Source organism: Apteryx mantelli, chromosome 33, assembly GCF_036417845.1.
Source record: "Apteryx mantelli isolate bAptMan1 chromosome 33, bAptMan1.hap1, whole genome shotgun sequence".
Classification (NCBI taxonomy): domain Eukaryota; kingdom Metazoa; phylum Chordata; class Aves; order Apterygiformes; family Apterygidae; genus Apteryx; species Apteryx mantelli.
Window position 1 is genome coordinate 3,720,093 of NC_090010.1, and position 16,564 is coordinate 3,736,656.

General features: G+C 71.3%; 2 protein-coding genes across 3 annotated transcripts; both read right to left on the reverse strand.

Moving 5' to 3' along the window:
• Positions 1 to 1,088: 1,088 nt before the first annotated feature.
• Positions 1,089 to 3,486, reverse strand: ATG101 (autophagy related 101). Its single transcript, XM_067314256.1, has 3 exons — positions 3,430 to 3,486; positions 2,713 to 2,990; positions 1,089 to 2,414 (listed from the first exon to the last, which is right to left on the reverse strand). The coding sequence occupies exons 2-3, from the start codon at positions 2,962 to 2,964 to the stop codon at positions 2,010 to 2,012; spliced, it is 657 nt and encodes a 218-aa protein (XP_067170357.1). The 5' UTR covers positions 2,965 to 2,990; positions 3,430 to 3,486; the 3' UTR covers positions 1,089 to 2,009.
• A 2,673-nt stretch (positions 3,487 to 6,159) lies between these two features.
• Positions 6,160 to 13,060, reverse strand: NR4A1 (nuclear receptor subfamily 4 group A member 1). Of its 2 annotated transcripts, XM_067314243.1 has the most exons (7): positions 13,007 to 13,060; positions 8,731 to 9,521; positions 8,405 to 8,534; positions 7,824 to 7,975; positions 7,528 to 7,730; positions 7,271 to 7,449; positions 6,160 to 6,767 (listed from the first exon to the last, which is right to left on the reverse strand). In XM_067314243.1, the coding sequence occupies exons 2-7, from the start codon at positions 9,517 to 9,519 to the stop codon at positions 6,505 to 6,507; spliced, it is 1,716 nt and encodes a 571-aa protein (XP_067170344.1). In that variant the 5' UTR covers positions 9,520 to 9,521; positions 13,007 to 13,060; the 3' UTR covers positions 6,160 to 6,504. The 2 variants fall into 2 exon arrangements, with proteins under 2 accessions (XP_067170344.1, XP_067170343.1); XM_067314242.1 differs by lacking the exon at positions 13,007 to 13,060 and having other exon boundaries at positions 8,731 to 10,198.
• Between the last annotated feature and the right edge of the window lie 3,504 nt (positions 13,061 to 16,564).

The following is a 16,564-nucleotide window of genomic DNA, read 5'->3' on the forward strand; positions in this document are numbered from 1 at the left end:
GTTTGGGGTCCCCAGGGCCGGAACAGTGCCCAGCACGACACAGAAGGGATTGGTCCCCAGGATCATCCCCCTCCGCGACGCAGTGCAGTGATGGGGCTGGACGCTGGGGTCCTGGGGGCTTTACCCGTGGCATTTTGGGGTGCCCTGACCTCCCCTCGTGCCCCCCCCCCAGCCCCGCAGCAGCTCCGCTGGTGCCTGTTGCCTTTTAATGCGTCCGGACAAGAAGCCGGGAGGGGGAGGCCCCCCAGGGCCGCCGCACACAGTCGGCTCAGCGCGGATCAGCGCCGGAGAGGGGACGCTCCTCGCAACAGCGTTCCTCTCCTTCCATCTGACTCCGTCTCCCCTCCGGCCTCCCCGGCGCTAGGTGCCCTCGGCCGCCACCTCGGCGTCGCGGGAGGCCCGCCGCTCCCACGCCAGCTGGGCCACCAGGCTCTCCAGCTTGACCAGCAGGTTGCAGCCGAGGAAGAAGATGCCGAAGGCGACGGTGAGGCAGAGGACGGCGATCCGGAACGCCTCGGCAAGGGGCTGGCTGCCCGCAGCCGCCCCATCAGCCGTCTGCAGGGAGGGGGCCGCCAAGGTGCTGTTCATCCCCCTCCTCCTCCTCCTCCTCCTCCTCCTCGGGGGCTGCCTGGAGCGAAGTGGCGGCGCGCAGGGTGGCGGCTGCGGGTCAGCGACAGACGGGGAGGGTTTAAGTGATGTCAGGAACCGTCGTCGCGCAGCCCCGCCAGCCTCAGCCGCCCGCGGCGCCCCCCTCGCCGCAGGGAGCGGCCTCCCCGGGGGCTGGCAGCGCCTCCGCCAGGAGAGGAGCCGAAGCCCAGCGCGGCGTCGCCCGCAACGGGCAGCCGGGGCTTTTTCTGCATGAAAGCAGCCAGCGGGTGCTGCCCAGTATCCGACACCGCTCCCCCCTCCCTTGCATGCTGGCAGCTCCGCTCCGGCAGCGGGATACGGCCAAGCCCAGCCCCTCAACGGCCCCACGGACACGCAGCCAGGCTCCTCCAAGCTCAGTCTTGTCGCCCACCTCCTCCCCATCCCACGGACGCCTGTCCCGGCCCCCAGCGACAGCCAGGACATGATGCGACTCCAGCAGAAAAGGGACAAGGCTCCCGCCTGGAAATAACTTTATTACTGTCCCAGAGGAAGCCCCCAGACTCTTCTCCAGGCCCCCAAGGGAAGCGCCTCAGCCCCAGGGACGGGGCAGTGCCACCAGGTATGACTTGGGCGCTTCACCCGCCCACGATGGGCGCAAGGACGCGCCCCAACGAGGGTCCTGGCTTGTGCTGCCCGTGCCGAGCGGAGCTGGAGGGAACACCCAGGTCGGTTTAGCACAGCGTCTTCGAAACACCCAGCTCCAGCTCCCAAAGCCCTAGTCCAAACTGAAGGGGAAGAGCTGGGAGGGGACAAGGCGCGGACACCTCCTCTCCCCTCCAACCGCTGCTTTCTCGGGCGCAGGATCCTCCCTGCGGCACACGCCTGGGCCACGGTGGGGAGGCTGTAACGCCGGCTGGCCCAGCCGGGACAGAGGAAAGGCGCGGGAGGCGTTTCGCCCCGGCTGGCAGCAGGCACAGAAAGGGGGTATTTAATCCCGCGGTTCCCAGCGAGGCCGTCGCCGCTCTCCGGGCACGAGGCCCAGCTCAGGTCACAGCGCCGAGCCGCTGCCGGGTGCCGCAGACGTGCAGAGCTGCTCGCGCCGAGTGGCAGGTCCTGCCCCGGGGAGCTCGCGGCGACTCATCCAACGCAGGATGCAGACCTCGGAGCCGGAGAGCCAGTTCCATGGGACGAGGCGAGGGAAGGCCGCCTCGGCCAATGCAGTGGGGCACCTGCCCCAAACCAGCAGCAACCCACAGTCAAGGAATGGGCCAAGTTCAGCTCCTTGCAGAGGCTTTTTAGAGAGGGAAGAAGGATCTAAGCAGAGACGCTGGCCCAAAGAGCCACGGGGGTGACGCAGAGGTGCTCCCCCCTGCCATGCAGGAGGAAAGCTGCCTCAGCAGTACCTGTCCCAGCACCCCACTCTACAGAGCCAGCGTGTCCTTGATGAGCCGCCGCATGGTGGTGGTGACCGAGGTGCCCAGGGAGTCCGTGATCTGGTAGGAGATCTTGTACAGGTAAGGCTGCACGTCCTTCAGGCTGGTGTCGAAGACGTTGTCCACCTCCGACTGGGTGGGCATCTTGGGCAGGTACTCGTGGCGGTTCATCACCTCGACGATGTTGATGATCTTCTCGCACAGCTTCTCACCCACCTTCTCCCGGCAGATCTGCCTCTCCTGCTCGTTGGCCAGGTTCACCACGTTCACCTTGATGGTCCACAGCTCCCAGGGGATGCACTCGTCCGAGAAGGGCCAGCGCGACTTCTTCTTCTGGTAGAACTCCAGGGAGATCTGCCCCATGCCGTCGCTGCCCGAGTTGCGCAGCGCGTCCTGCCGAGAGAGCGGAGAGCCGTGCTCAGGGGGGCTGCAGCCTTGCGGAGGGAGCTGTGAGGCTCTGGGTATTCATTCCGGCAGCACGCAGCTCCAGGCCAACGTGCAGCTGGGGCACCACAAAGCCAGCAGAGATGGTCAGGGGGACTATCTGATGGCAAAGACAGGGCACAGCCCATGTGGAGCTGGCTCAGCAGACCCTGCCCGCTTGCAGGCCACCCGGCTCCCTTCCCCACTGCTCAGCCGTGCCCCAGGACATCCCCGGAGAGCTCTGGGCACGTGCCCGAGCGCGCGTTACCTTGAACTCCCCGACGGCCTTGCGCAGGGCCCGGTCCAGCTCCTCGGAGGAGACCCGCACGTAGGCGAAGTCGATGAAGTCGCAGTCCACGTCCTGGGTGCCCACGGTGCCGATGGAGTAGGTGCCCTCCTTCTTGTAGTGGAACTTGCCGGTGCTGCGGTGGAGCAGGACGGTGTGGAGCACGGCCAGCATGGCCTCCTCCACCTGTCGGCCCTCCACCGACACCTCCAGCACCTCCGCGCGGCAGTTCATGGCGGCGACGGCTCCGACCGCGGGTCCTGTGGGGCAGCAAGGGCAGCGCTGGGGGGTGGCTCTGCCCCTGCCCGGGCCACGGTGGGCGACGGCCCTCTACCCCCCCCCCACCTTGGGGGACCCAGGCGTCCGGGCCCGGCCCATCCCATCCCCCTACTCCTCTCCCATCAGGGACCCAGGTGTCCCGACCCCCCCCCCCACAGTCCCCTCCGAGGGGCCCAGGCGTCCCGGCCCATCACCCCCCTCCAGGGACCCAGGCGTCCTGCCCCCCCCCAGTCCCCTCCCGAAGGCCCCAGGCGTCCCGTTCCCCCTCCCATCCCCCCCCCAGGGGACCCAGGCGTCCTGCCCCCCCCCAAAACCCCCTCCGATGGCCCCAGGCGTCCCGGCCCCCCTCCCCCGAGGGACCCAGGCGTCCCGGTCCCCCCCCAGACCCCCCCGAGGGACCCAGGCGTCCCGGTCCCTCACCTGCCGCCGGCGCCGCCCGCACTCACCGCCCGGAACCGACCGTCCGACTGGAGCCCGGGGGGGAGTGGGACAGCTCATCTGGGTAGGGGGGTCGGGATACACCATGTACCGAAAGGGGGACTCGTCTCCTCCTCCGATCGCGTTGCCGCCCCCCGACGCTTCTCTCCATGATTATTCTGCCCAGTTGATGCCTGTCCAGGCCTCGGCGTGGCCTCGGCGGTAGAAACCCGCCCCGGCCCCGGGAGCGTCCCCCCCCCGCCGGCGGCCTCCACTTGGTTCGTTCCGGCAAGGAGCAGCCACAGAGCTGAGCCGCCCGCGGCGCAGAGCGCCCCACTTCCGGGGAGGAGAGCGCTCGGGAGCACACTGCCCCCTGGGCTGAAGGCCCCGCGGCGGTACTGCACCGCGGCGGGCGGCGGGGCGCCGGTGACCGCTAGTGACCCCCCGCGGCGACCCCGGTGACCTCGGTGACCCGACCGCGGTGACCCCGGTGACCCCGGTGACCCCCGGAGTCCCGTGTCCCGGGACATGGGGGACATGGCAACAGGGGGCAAGGGACATTGGGATCAGGGACATGGAGCCTGGGGATGCGGGACAGGGAACAGGACAGGGGACATTGGGACATAGGGACACGGGGAAAGGGGGACATGGGCATACAGGACAGGGGGACACTGGTCCAGGGGTCCTGGGGGACAGAGGGACATGGGGAACATGGGGCCACGAGGGCCAGGAGCATGGGAACAGAGGGACACAAGGGACATGGGGACAGAGGGACATGGGGACACGGGGATGTGAGGGCCGTGGGGACATGGGGACATGGGGACACAGGGACGGGGGGGCCCAGCCCGGCCGTGGCATCGTGCCCCGCGGCCCTGGCAGAGCCCCGTGGCTCCAGCCCTGCTCCGAGCGCTGCCGCCTGCCCCGCGGCTATTTTTACCAGCCGGGCTGGCATGATCGGCTCCTCGCCCCCAGGTCCCCACCGAGGGACAGGACGGGGACAGGGACGGGGACGGCGGGGGCGGAGGTTGTCCCATTGATGCTGTCCCCAGCCCCACACAGCCCAGGCGTCCCTGTGCTTTGGGGAGGGGGGAGCAAGTGCCAGCCCCCTGCTGCCCAGGACGTGTCCCTGTGCAGGACGCTGCCCTGTCCCTGTGCAATGTCCCCATGCAATGTCCCCAGGTGGCCCCCTGCCAGCCCCCTGCAATGTCCCCATGCAATGTCCCTGTCCCCATGAAATGTCCCCATGCAGCCCCCACCCTGTGTCCACCCCATGCAATATCCCGTCCCCGTGCAATGTTCCCGTGCAATGTCCCTATGCAATGTCCCCATGTGGCCCCCTGCCAGCCCCCTGCAATGTCCCCATGCAATGTCCCTGTCCCCGTGCAATGTCCCCGTGCAATGTCCCTATGCAATGTCCCCATGCGGCCCCCTCCCTTTGCCTACTGCATGCAGCATCCCGGTGCAATGTCCCCATGCAATGTCCCTATGCAATGTCCCCATGCGGCCCCCTCCCTGTGTCCATCCTGTGCAATATCCCCATGCAATGTCCCTGTCCCCATGCAATGTCCCCATGCACTGTCCCCATGCGGCCCCCTCCCTGTGTCCATCCTGTGCAATGTCCCCATGCAATGTCCCTACGCAACCCCCACCCCATGTCCACCCATGCAGTGGCCCTGTCCCCGTGCAATGTCCCCGCGGCAGTGCCCCGTGAACGAGGACCTCCGGAGCCCCCGCAGGGAAGCGCGTGCGGCACGCGGGAGCCGCCCGGCTGCGTCAGACCCCTTTGACTATTGTGCGGGGCCGGGCGCGCCGGGCCGGCGGGGACAGAGGCGCCTTGTTGTGCCCGTCCCCGCCGGCCTCAATGCGCCCCTTGTTCCGCACCGGCCTTCGGTGGCTCCGGCAACGTTTGTGCTGCGGCCAGGCCGGCCCTGGCAGCGCGGCGGGAGGAAGGGGACAGCCCTGGGGCACGGGGACCGGGCCGTCCCCCCCCGCGGTGTCCCCGGCTCTGGTCCTTCTCCTCTTCCACAGCGTTGCAAGACGGTTGCAAGGTGCCGTGGCCTTGCCCCGCGGTGCACGGGGAGCCGGGGGCTTTGCAAAGCGCTGGGGCCTCGGCGCACGCTGCACGGGGAGCCGGAGGTTTTGCAAAGCGCCGGGGCCTCGGCGCACGCTGCACGGGGAGCCGGGGGCTTTGCAAAGCGCCGGGGCCTTGGTGCACAGTGCATGGGGAGCCGGGGGTTTTGCAAAGCTCCGGGGCCTTGGTGCACGCTGCACGGGGAGCCGGGGGCTTTGCAAAGCGCCGGGGCCTTGGTGCACGAGGGGGGAGCGGCGGCCACTTCCCAGGTTATTTTGGGGAGGATAAATCAGGCGGGCGACAGGTGCGGGGCCGCGGGGTGAGCGCGGGTTCAAGGGCAGCGGGGCCGCGGCGTGGGCGACGTGTGGCTCCGCGCTGTTCCCGGCCGCTGCAACCGGAGCCGCGCGGCGGCCAGCACCGGGCCCGGGGCACCCGCAGGTGCCGCCCCCCCCCGCGGCGCAGAGTCAGGGCCAGCCACCAGCTTTCTTCCAAATTTCAATATATTAAATATAGAATATATTAATCGGGGGAAGAGGGCGGAGGGGAGGGAGTCCCGTAGGGTAAACCCAAAGTGTGGGGGGGAATACACAAATATAAATGTCGATTTTTTTGGTTGCTGTCAGTTTTTACGTACAAGTTTATATACAGAAAAAGGCCAAAAAACAAAAAAAAAACAAAAAAAAGGAGAGGGAGGCAGCTGGGGGGGGCGGCCAGGCTCATCGCGCCCTCGCCCGGCCTCTCCCGCGCTCTATGTACAGGGCCGAGCTCCCGGTATTTACAACGCTGGTATTTTTACAGTTTAAAAAAAAATATAGGAAAGAAAGAGGGAGAGCGGTGCCGGCGCTGCCCCGGCGGGGGATCGGCCGCGGGAGGACGGTGCCGGCACCGGGGCCGTTGTGCGTCTGCGCCGGGCACCCGCAAGGCACGTGGAAAGGGGGGGGGGGTGTGCGGGGGGGCCCGGGCGATGCCGGGGCGGATGCGGCTGCGGATGCGGCTGCGGCTGCGGCTCAGAAGGGCAGCGTGTCCATGAAGATCTTGTCGACGATGGGGGGCGGCGGCACCAGGTCCTCCAGCTTCAGGTAGAAGATGCGCTGGAGGCCCTGGGTGCAGAGGGTGCGCAGCTCGGGCAGCTTGCCCAGCAGCTTGGAGAGGCCGCCGGGGCGGCCGGGCTCAGCCCCCGCCGCTGCCGCCGCCGCGTGGTCCTTGAGGCAGCTCACGATGCGGTTCTGCAGCTCCTCCACCCGCTTCGGCTCCTTCAGCCCGTGGCGGTCTGCGCGGGGAGCCGGAGCCGTGAGCCGCCGCGGGCACGGGCACCGATGCAACGGCGCAGACGGGGACGGGTGCAACGGCAGGGGTGGAGACGGGGACTGATGCAATGGCAGTGACGGGGACCGATGCAACAGGGACAGGTGCAATGGCATGATGGGGACAGGGACCGGTGCAACAGGGACAGGGACCGATGCAATGGCACAGCAGGGAATGATGCAACAGCAGGATGGGGACCGATGCAACAGCAGGATGGGGACAAGGACTGGTGCAGCAGCGTGGTGGGGACCAGGACCAATGCAACGGCGAGATGGGGACCAATGCGATGGTGTGGTGGGGACAGGGACCAGGACCGATGCAATGTCACGGTGGGGACCGGGACCAATGCAACAGCAGGGACGGGGACCAGGACTGGTGCAATGGCAGGGACAGGGATGGGGACCGATGCAGCGGTGGGGATGGGACTGGGACCAATGCAGCAGCGCAGAACCCCCCTGCCCTGCTCACCCGTGATGATGACGAGGGCGGCGAGGCAGGAAAAGGAGGGCACGTCGACGTTGAGGCGGTGCAGGCTCTGCGAGAACTCGAGGATGGCGTCGATCCAGTCGCCGAAGCCCCGCACGCACTGCAGGCGGTGCAGCACCACGCCGTTGCAGAAGATGAGCTTGCCTTCCTCGGGCTTGGAGCTGCGGGGCGGCGCGGCGTCAGCGCCGGGGCCGCCGCGGGGCCTCCCCGCCTGCCGCCCGCCACCCGCCCCGTCTCACCGGTACGCCAGGCGCAGGATGAAGAGCTCCAGGAAGGCGGACTCCAGCAGCAGGTCCTGGTCCTCGCGGGGCAGCTCGGCGAAGCCCTGGATCTTCTCGGCCCACTTGCGGATGACGTCCATGGAGCCGGTGAGCAGGTCGTAGAACTGCTGCACGTCCACCGAGTCCTCCTTCTCGAACTGGCACGGCACCGACTCCTGGAACTGCCGCCGCGGGGACGGGCACGGGGTCAGGGGCCCGCCGGTCCCCCCCCCTGCCATGGGGCAGCCCGCGGTGGCCGGGGACACCCGTCCTACCTTGGAGTAGTCGAGCTTGGTGGCGCTGGGGACGGAGTCGATGTGCGCCCGCACCAGCGAGGTGATGAGGCTGACGGGCGACGCGTCCTGCGGCTGCTTCGGCTTCGAGGGCAGCCGGCCTCGGCGGCCCTTCAGGCTGTCAGTCCGGACCACTGCGGGCAGGAGGCGGCGTGAGGATGGGGCACATCGTGGCCACAGGGACCCCCCCCCCCCCCCGCCCCCGACACGGCTGTGCAACGAGTTTGGCCGTGCAATGAGTTCAGCTTTGCAACGAGTTGGGCCATGTAATGACTTTGGCTTTGCAACGAGTTTGGCTTTGCAACGAGTTCGGCCATGCAATGAATCCGGCTTTGCAAAGAGTCTGGCCATGCGATGACTCTACGTTTGCAAAGAGTTTGGGCATGCAACGAGTTTGGCCGTTCTCAGCACCGCTCCCTGGGACAGGCGTGACACTGGGCACGGGGCAGAGCTTGCCGAAGGGCAGGGTGGCTGCAAACCCCAGCGCGCGGACGTCCCATCTCCCCCCCCCCCCCAAACCCCGCGCGAGGAGGGGGCCCCCGGCCGGCGGGGCGCCGCCGTACCTTCTTTGACCATGCCCACGGCCAGGCACTTCTGGAAGCGGCAGAACTGGCAGCGGTTCCTGCGCCGCTTGTCCACAGGGCAGTCTTTGTTGGCCAGGCAGATGTACTTGGCGTTCTTCTGCACCGTGCGCTGCGAGCGGGGAAGCGAGCCTCAGCCCGGGGCGCCGCGCCGGGGCGGCCGCCGACAAAAGCCCTTCTGTGTCCCCCGCTGCCGCCGCTTTCGTCACGGCATCCGGCGCCGCGCCACGCCGGGCTCCCTCCCCGCCGAGCCGGGGCGCCGCGGCATCCCCGCGCACGGCACGCCGCGAGCATCCCGGCGCCCTCACCTTGAAGAAGCCCTTGCAGCCCTCGCAGGTGCGCACGCCGTAGTGCTGGCAGGAGGCGTTGTCGCCGCACACGGCGCAGCGGCCCTCGCCGGCCCCGGCGCTCCGCGTCTTGCCGGGCGCCGGCGGCTCCAGCAGCGGCGAGGCCGGCGCCAGCGGCAGCCCGCCAAAGCCCCCCGGCGAGCCCTGCGCCAGCGCCAAGGCGTCCGGCGGCGCCGGCGGCGGCTGCACCTTCGGCGGGCCGGGGGCAGCGCCGGGGCCGGGCGCCGCCGTCCCGAAGGCGAAGAAGGAGGGTTGGCACCCGCCGCCCTTGGCGCCCGCCTCGGCCCAGCACCGCCCGGCCTCGTAGCTCTGCGGCGGCGAGTAGGCGCCGAAGGAGCTTTCCCACGCCGGCGCCGGGGCCGGCGGGAAGCCCGGGGTGGAGGGCGAGGGCACGGAGCAGGGGCTGCCGTAATAGTCCGAGCCGCTGGACGACAGGGTCTCGTCCAGCTGGGAGCCGAAGGCGCCGGGGTAGCAGCCGTACACCTGGAAGTCCTCCAGCTTGAAGGCGGCGGGCTGGGCGCCGGCCGGCAGCTGGTAGAGGAAGGCGTCGAACTCGCCGGCGTAGCTCTCCATGAAGGTGCTGAAGCTGGGCAGAGCCGGGGCGGCCGCCAGGTCGGCGCCGGCCGAATCCGCCGGGAACTTGCCGCTGCCGCCGCCGCCGGCGTCGGGGCTCAGCAGGTCGGCGGGGTAGCGCTCGCCGGGGCCGGCGCCGGACGACGCGGTGCCATACTGCGCCTGGATGCAGGGCATCGCTGCGGGGGGGAGCGGGGCGTCACGGCGGGCCGCGGCCGAGCCGCTCGCCACCCCCCCCCACTGCCGCCGCCGCGCGCCACGGGACACCCGGGTGCTGCGTGCACGGAGCGAGTTGGGGAGGTCTCTGCACCACTGCCGCGGGAACCTCCGTGCACCGTGGTGCTGCAAGCACACAGCGAGTTGGGGAGGTCTTTGCACCGCTGCCACCGGCCGCGGGAACCTCTGTGCTGCATGGGACGCCTGGGTGCTGCGTGCATGGAATGAGTTGGGGCGGTCTCTGCACCGCCGTGGGAATCACCCCCTCGTGCAAGAGGCCGAAGGGATGCGACGCTCCCGCCGGCGGGCAGGGAATGGGCAAAACCCACCGGCTGAGCCAGGAAAAGGGGTTTCCCCCGGGCAGGGGGGACGGCGGGATGCAGCGGAGGCGGCCGGTGAGCCACGGAGCCGCTGCCGCCGCCGTTGCCGTCCCCGGGAAAGGTCACGGCGCAGCCAATGGGCGGAAAGGACATTGCCCAAAACGCTGGGTTAGCAAAGCGGCGAAAGGCAAGGAGGCAGGAATGTGCCCGGCGGATTCCCGAGCCCTGGCCCCGGCCCCGGCCGGGGAAGCCGGGCTGCGAAGCCGCGGCACGCGGCCCCTCGGGGCTCAGCCCTGGGATTTTGGGGGCTCGGTGGGAAAGCGCCCGCAGCCGGGGTGGGGGGGGGGAGAGGAGCCCCGCGGCCCCCTGCCCGCCCCGGGGGGGTGCAGGTCTCCCCCGTAACAGGAGTCCCAGCTGAAAGCCAAGCCCCCGTGACAAGACGATAGTGTAATTCATATCGCGGACCTTTAAAGGTCACGTCGCGCCCGGCCCCCAGCGCCAGCGCCAGCACCGCCGGGCGCCCGTGCCAGGCCGGCCCCCGCGCCAAGTCCCGGGAGCTGCGCCGCTGCCTCCGGAAAGCTGACACCCGCCCCGCCGCCGGCATTGAAAAATACCCACGTGCGCAGCCCCGGCGGCAGGGCTGCCCCGGCCGGGCGTCCCCGCCGCCCCCCTCGCCGCAGCGGAGGCTTCGCCCGGCCGGGGCCAAACCGCGCCGGCGGGGTTTGCAACGCCGGCGCGTGCAAAGGGCTCGGGGTGTGTGTGTGCGGGGAGAGGCGTGAATTTCTGCAAGGGAAGGCGCGAGCTCGGGACGTGCCCAGCGACAGGCCTGGCCCCGAGTCCCCCGGGCAAGGGCCCAACCACCTGCGCCTGCCGGGCCGGGCCGGGCCAGGCTGCGGGCGCCCGTGGCACGCTCGGCCTCACCGGCAGCTCCGCAAATGCTCCGGCTGTAAATCAGCGCCGCCGCGGCGCAGCGCATGCCAAGCACCCGGGCACCGTTCCTCGCTCTTTGCTTACTCAAATGCTTTTGCCCTTCCCGGCTTGACCCTGGGGCTGTGGCACCTTGTGGCATCGCCCCCCCCCCCCCACTATAAAATCCCACCCGGTGCAACCATGGGGACGCACCAGGGTGCCCGTGGACGGGTGCATTTGCTGCAGGTGCCACGCGACGGGCTGCGTGCGGGCGCAGGAGCAGGGTGCAGGCGCGGGAGCAGGGTGCCCGCGCGGGCGGGCTGGCGGCCACCCCTGGCACCGGGCCCGGCCCGAGGGCGGTGGTGGCGGCAGCGCGAGCGTCCGGCAGTGCAGGGGAACGCTGCCGGCGCCCGGCCGCCGCTGCACCTGCTGCGTGGCAGGGCCAAAAACGCCTGCCGGGGGGCCTGCCCGCGCGGCAGTGCCTGCAGCGATGGGTGCGCAGCGACAGCCCCGCGGCAATGCCCGTGGCGCTCCTCGCACGACAACACTCCTGCGGCAATGCCCGCGGTGCCACGTGCGTGGCAATGTCCACGTTGCAATGCCTGTGGTGCCCCTGGCAAGGTGATACCCCCACAGCAATGCCCGCGTTGCAACACCCGCGGTGCCCCTGGCGTGGCAATACCCCCGCAGCAATGCCCGCGGTGCAATGCCCATGGTGCCACGTACGTGGCAATGCCCGCGGCGCCCCTTGCATGGCAATACCCCCGCAGCAATGCCCGCATTGCAATGCCCACGGTGCCCCTGGCGTGGCGATACCCCCATTGCTACTGCCGCAGTGCCCCTTGCACGGCGATGCCCCCTCGGCGATGCCCCTTGCACGATGGTGCCCACTCGGCACCCACTGGCCTCGCAGCCTGCTCCGAGCCCGGGCACGTCGGCTGCCGGCAGCCGCTCCGGGGCCACGGTGCGGCTCTGCCAGGGCGGGGGGGCAGCACCCCGTTTCGGGACGGCTTCACCCCCTCATGCGCCCCGGCTCTGCCGCCCGCCCCAGGCCGCAGCTGGGGCCCCCCGGAGCCGCCGGCGTCTCCCCGGGGCCCGGCCCGCTGCCGATCCGGACGCTGCAAGTGGCTCCCGTGCCCCACGGACGCCCCCAGCCCCGGGGGCACCGGGGCCCCGTCCCGAGAGGCGCCCGCGCCGGTGCCTCCCCCCGCCGCTGCACGCGGCCCCGGCTGCCCCCGGGACAGCGCGCTCCGTGCACCTTGCACGGCACCTTGCACGGCGCCCGCTCCCCGCGGTGCTTCGCACCGTCCCTCCCCGGGGCTACCGGGACATCCCACCCCCGGCCGCACCGGGACACCTTGCACGGCGCCCGCTCCCCCCCGGTGCCTTGCACCCCCCCGCGATGCCACCGAGCCACTCCGTCCCGGTGCCACCGGGACCCCCCCATGCACCTTGCACGGCGCCCGCTCCCCCCGGTGCCTTGCACCGCCCCCGGTGTCACCGGGACACCCCCCCCCCCATGGACCTTACACAGCGCCCGCTCCCCCCGGTGCCTTGCACCGCCCCCGGTGTCACCGGGACACCACCCCCCCATGCACCTTGCACGGCACCCGCTCCCCCCGGTGCCTTGCACCCCCCCGCGATGCCACCGAGCCACTCCGTCCCGGTGCCACCGGGACCCCCCCATGCACCTTGCACGGCACCCGCTCCCCCCGGTGCCTTGCACCCCCCCGCGATGCCACCGAGCCACTCCGTCCCGGTGCCACCGGGACCCCCCCATGCACCTTGCACGGCGCCCGCTCCCCCCGGTGCCTTGCACCGCCCCCGGTGTCACCGGGACACCCCCCCCCCCCATGGACCTTACACAGCGCCCGCTCCCCCCGGTGCCTTGCACCGCCCCCGGTGTCACCGGGACACCACCCCCCCATGCACCTTGCACGGCACCCGCTCCCCCCGGTGCCTTGCACCCCCCCGCGATGCCACCGAGCCACTCCGTCCCGCTGCCACCAGGACACACTCCCCCCCCATGGACCTTACACGGCGCCCGCTCCCCCCGGTGCCTTGCACCGCTCCCGGTGTCACCGGGACATCCACCTCCCATGCACCTTGCACAGCGCCCGCTCCCCCCGGTGCCTTGCACCCCCCCGCGGTGCCACCGAGCCCCCCCCCCCATGCACCTTGCACGGCGCCCGCTCCCCCCGGGACGCGCCGCTCCGTACCCGGTGCCGCTGCCGCGCTCGCCGCCGCCGCCGCGCACCGAGCGCCCGCCGGGGCTCGCCGGCCCCCGCCACTACTTTCTCTTAAGGGCTCGGTGACGCAGGCGGCGGGGGCGGGGCGGCGCGCGGGGGCCCCGTGACGCACGCGCGCGCCCCATAGAAGGCGCGGGGGGGCGGGCGGTTCCGGCGGCGGCGGGGGGGCGGCGGCGCGCGGGGGGCCGCGGCCGGTGACGCACGCGGGGTTCCATTGACGCAGGCCCCGCGGCGGCGGCGCCTATAAATAGCCCCGCGGCCCCCGGCTAAAAATAGCCCGGGCGCCCCCTCCCCCCCTTCCCCCCCCCCCCTCCCGGGCCTGGGGCCTCCCGGGGGAACCGGCACCGGCGGCCGCGCTCCTGCTCCTGCTCCTGCTCCTGCTCCTGCTCCTGCTCCTGCTCCTGCTCCTGCTCCTGCTCCTGCTCCTGCTCCTGCTCCTGCTCCGTCCGGCTTCCCCGCTTGCCTCCCGGGGCCGTACGCCCCGTGTCCCCCCGGTGTTCTCCCGGTTCCGGTATTCCCGCTTCCTCCCAGTGCTTCCCCCGGTGTCCTCCCAGTTCCAGTGTGCCCGGTGCCCCCCCGGTCCCGGTATGCCCGGTTCCCCCCAGTGCTCTGCTGGTGCTGGTACGCCCGGTTCCCTGCAGCACCGGTGTCCCCAGTCCCTCCCGGTGCCAGTATCCCCAGTGCCGGTACCCCGCTGCCCTCCCATTCCCGGTATCCCCATTCCCCCCAGTGCCAGTACCCCCAGTTTCCCCCAGTGCCGGTACCCCAGTTCCCACATGCTGGTTCCCGCGGTGTCCTCCCAGTGCCGATACCCCAGTGCCCTCCCGTTGCTGGTATCCCAGTTCCCCCCACTTCCAGTACCCCCAGTTTCCCCCAGTGCCGGTACCCCAGTTCCCACAGTGCCAGTTCCTGTGGTGCTCTCCCACTGCTGGTATCCCCATTCCCCCCAGTGCCAGTACCCCCAGTTCCCCCCAGTACTGGTACCCCAGTGCCAGTACCCCAATTCCCACGGTGCTGGTTCCCACAGTGCCGGCACCCCAGTGCCCTCCCAGTGCCGGTACCCCGGTTCCCGCAGTGCCAGTTCCCGTGGTGCCGGCACCCCAGTGCCCTCCCAGTGCCGGTACCCCGGTTCCCGCAGTGCCGGTTCCCGTGGTGCCGGCAGCCCGGTGCCCTCCCAGAGCTGGTACCCCGGTTCCCACGGTGCCAGTTCCCGTGGTGCCGGTACCCCGGTGCCCGCGGTGCCGGTTCCCGTGGTGCCGGCAGCCCGGTGCCCTGCCAGGCTCCCCCCGGGGCTCCCCGCGGTGCCACCCCGCGCCCAGCACGTCCCCCCGGGGCCGCGGCGTCCTCCCCGCCCCGGTCGCCTCCCCCCGCCCGGCCCGGCCTGGCCCGGCCCGGCGAGTCCGGCAGACAGAACTGGGGATTTCAGGGCCAGAAATAAACGTCGCTGATAAGTCAGCGGCTGGAAAGATTTATGCATTTTCCTATTGTTAAAATATTTTTAGCCCGGGCCCTGGAGTTGTTTAAGCGCTCACGTTTATAAAAGCAACTGCGTAACGAGCTGCGTTTTTATTACATGTTTGTGCCGAGTTCCTGGCAGCTCTCCCGGGACGCGGGGCCGGGAAGGCAACCGCGGGCGGGAGCCGCGCTCGCGCCGGCCTGCACCCAGGGAAGCCCAGCCCGGCCTCGGGAAAGAAGGAAAAGACCCCGGGAAAGCTGGGCCGGAGGTGAGGGGCGAGCGCAGAGGCCTGGAATAGGCAGCGGCTAAATATATCGCCGGGCTCGGAGCCCGCTGGGAGCGGCCCAGGGAGGAGCCAAGCCCCCGGAGAGCGCGGCCGGGAATGTAGGTCACCGGATCCGCTGGGATGCATCCCGCGAGGGCTGAGGGCCCGCGGTGCAGCGGGCGCCCCGAAACGGGCGATCCCGGCCCCGGAGAGCCCAGGGGCATCGGTGGGCGGTGGGCGGCTGGGGAAGGCGGCGGCGGGGCCGGAGCGAGCGCCTGGCCGAGCAGCCTCCGAGCGGGAACGGTCCTGGCCAGGGCGATGGAAACATTCGTGTCTGCTGGCGGCCGCCCCGGTGCGCTGCCTCGGCCAGGAAAACAGCCGGCGGTTTGGAAAGATGAGCTCAGCCGTGGGTAAAGCCCGCGCCGCTGCCGGGCCAGGGAAGCAAGCCTGGAGCGAGCGGCCGTCCGGCTCCGAAACGCTGGCTGGGAGGATCCGGGCTCAGCGCCCCGCTGCCTGGCACGCAGTCGGCCAAGGGCACCCCGGGGCGCCGGGGGCTCCGTGGTGCCGCGCCGCGGAGGTTCGGGAGCCGGGTCCTGGGACAGCTTGGTTCGCCCCGCGCTGGCCTCGCCGGGGCCTCCCGCGGGCCCCCACGGCCCTGGGCTGCGCCAACTCTCTCCGGCAGCTTCGCTTGCCAAATCCCCGCGGGGCCGGCCGTGGCTCGGCCTCCCGGGGCACCGGGCCAGCTCGGCGCGCGGACCCGCAGGTGCTCGCCCCCGCGCAGCGCCGGCTCCCTGCAAGGCCACAGCCTGCAAGGCCAGCCAAAATGCGGGACCCTCTGCAACGCCAGACCCCGGCAATGCCAGACCCCGTGATGCCGGCCAAAACGTGGGACCCTCTGCAACGCCAGACCCCGGCAATGCCAGACCCCGTGATGCCGGCCAAAATGCGGGACCCTCTGCAACGCCAGACCCCGGCAATGCCAGGGAGCAGGAGCGGCCGCCTGGCCTGCTGCCACGCTGGGGACAGAGCAGCGACGGGCTCAAGCCGCAGGGCCGGGCACGTGGTGGCATGGGACAGGCCGGGGCAGCGAGCACGTTAGCCGCTAGGTGCCGGGGGCCTCCACAGCCCCCGGAGCATCACGGTGAGCCAGGACTCCTCCGAGTCCCCCCCCCTCCCCGGGGCAGGCTGCCGGCCCCGGTGCCCGGCAGGAGCTGCAGCCCCCAGGGGCGCGCGGCGAGCGGGGCTGGCGCGGGGGCAGGAGGGGCAGCACCGCGCTGCGCAGCCCCCCACACCCGGCGCCCAGGGCGAGGGGCCAGGCCGGGGCTGGCAACGCCGGGGGGGCCCGGGGGAGCCACGGTCCCTCTGCAAGGGGACACCCCAACCTGCAAGGAGGGGAACCGGCGCCCACGGCCACCGGGAAGGTGCACGGTCACTGGGAGGGTGCTCAGCTGCCCGGGGGGGTGCAGGATCACCGAGGGGGTGCACAGCCACCGGGAGCCCACAGTCACCGGGAGGGCACACGGCCACTGAGAGCCCGTGGCCACTGGGGGGTGCACTGCCACCGGGAGGATGCACGGTTGCCGGGAGGGTGCACGGTCACCGCGGGCTGCAGAGCCACCGGGGGTGAACGGTCACCGGGGATGCACGGCCACCAGGAGCCCACGGTCACCGGGTGTGCACGCCCACCGGGGCCGGGCAGCGCCACCGCCCCCTCCCCGCCGCCCGTTACCTCGCTGCCGCCGGCTCCCGGCTCCTCTGCCGCCGCCGCCGCCGCCGCCGTCTCCCCGCTCCCCGCGCCCGGCCCGGG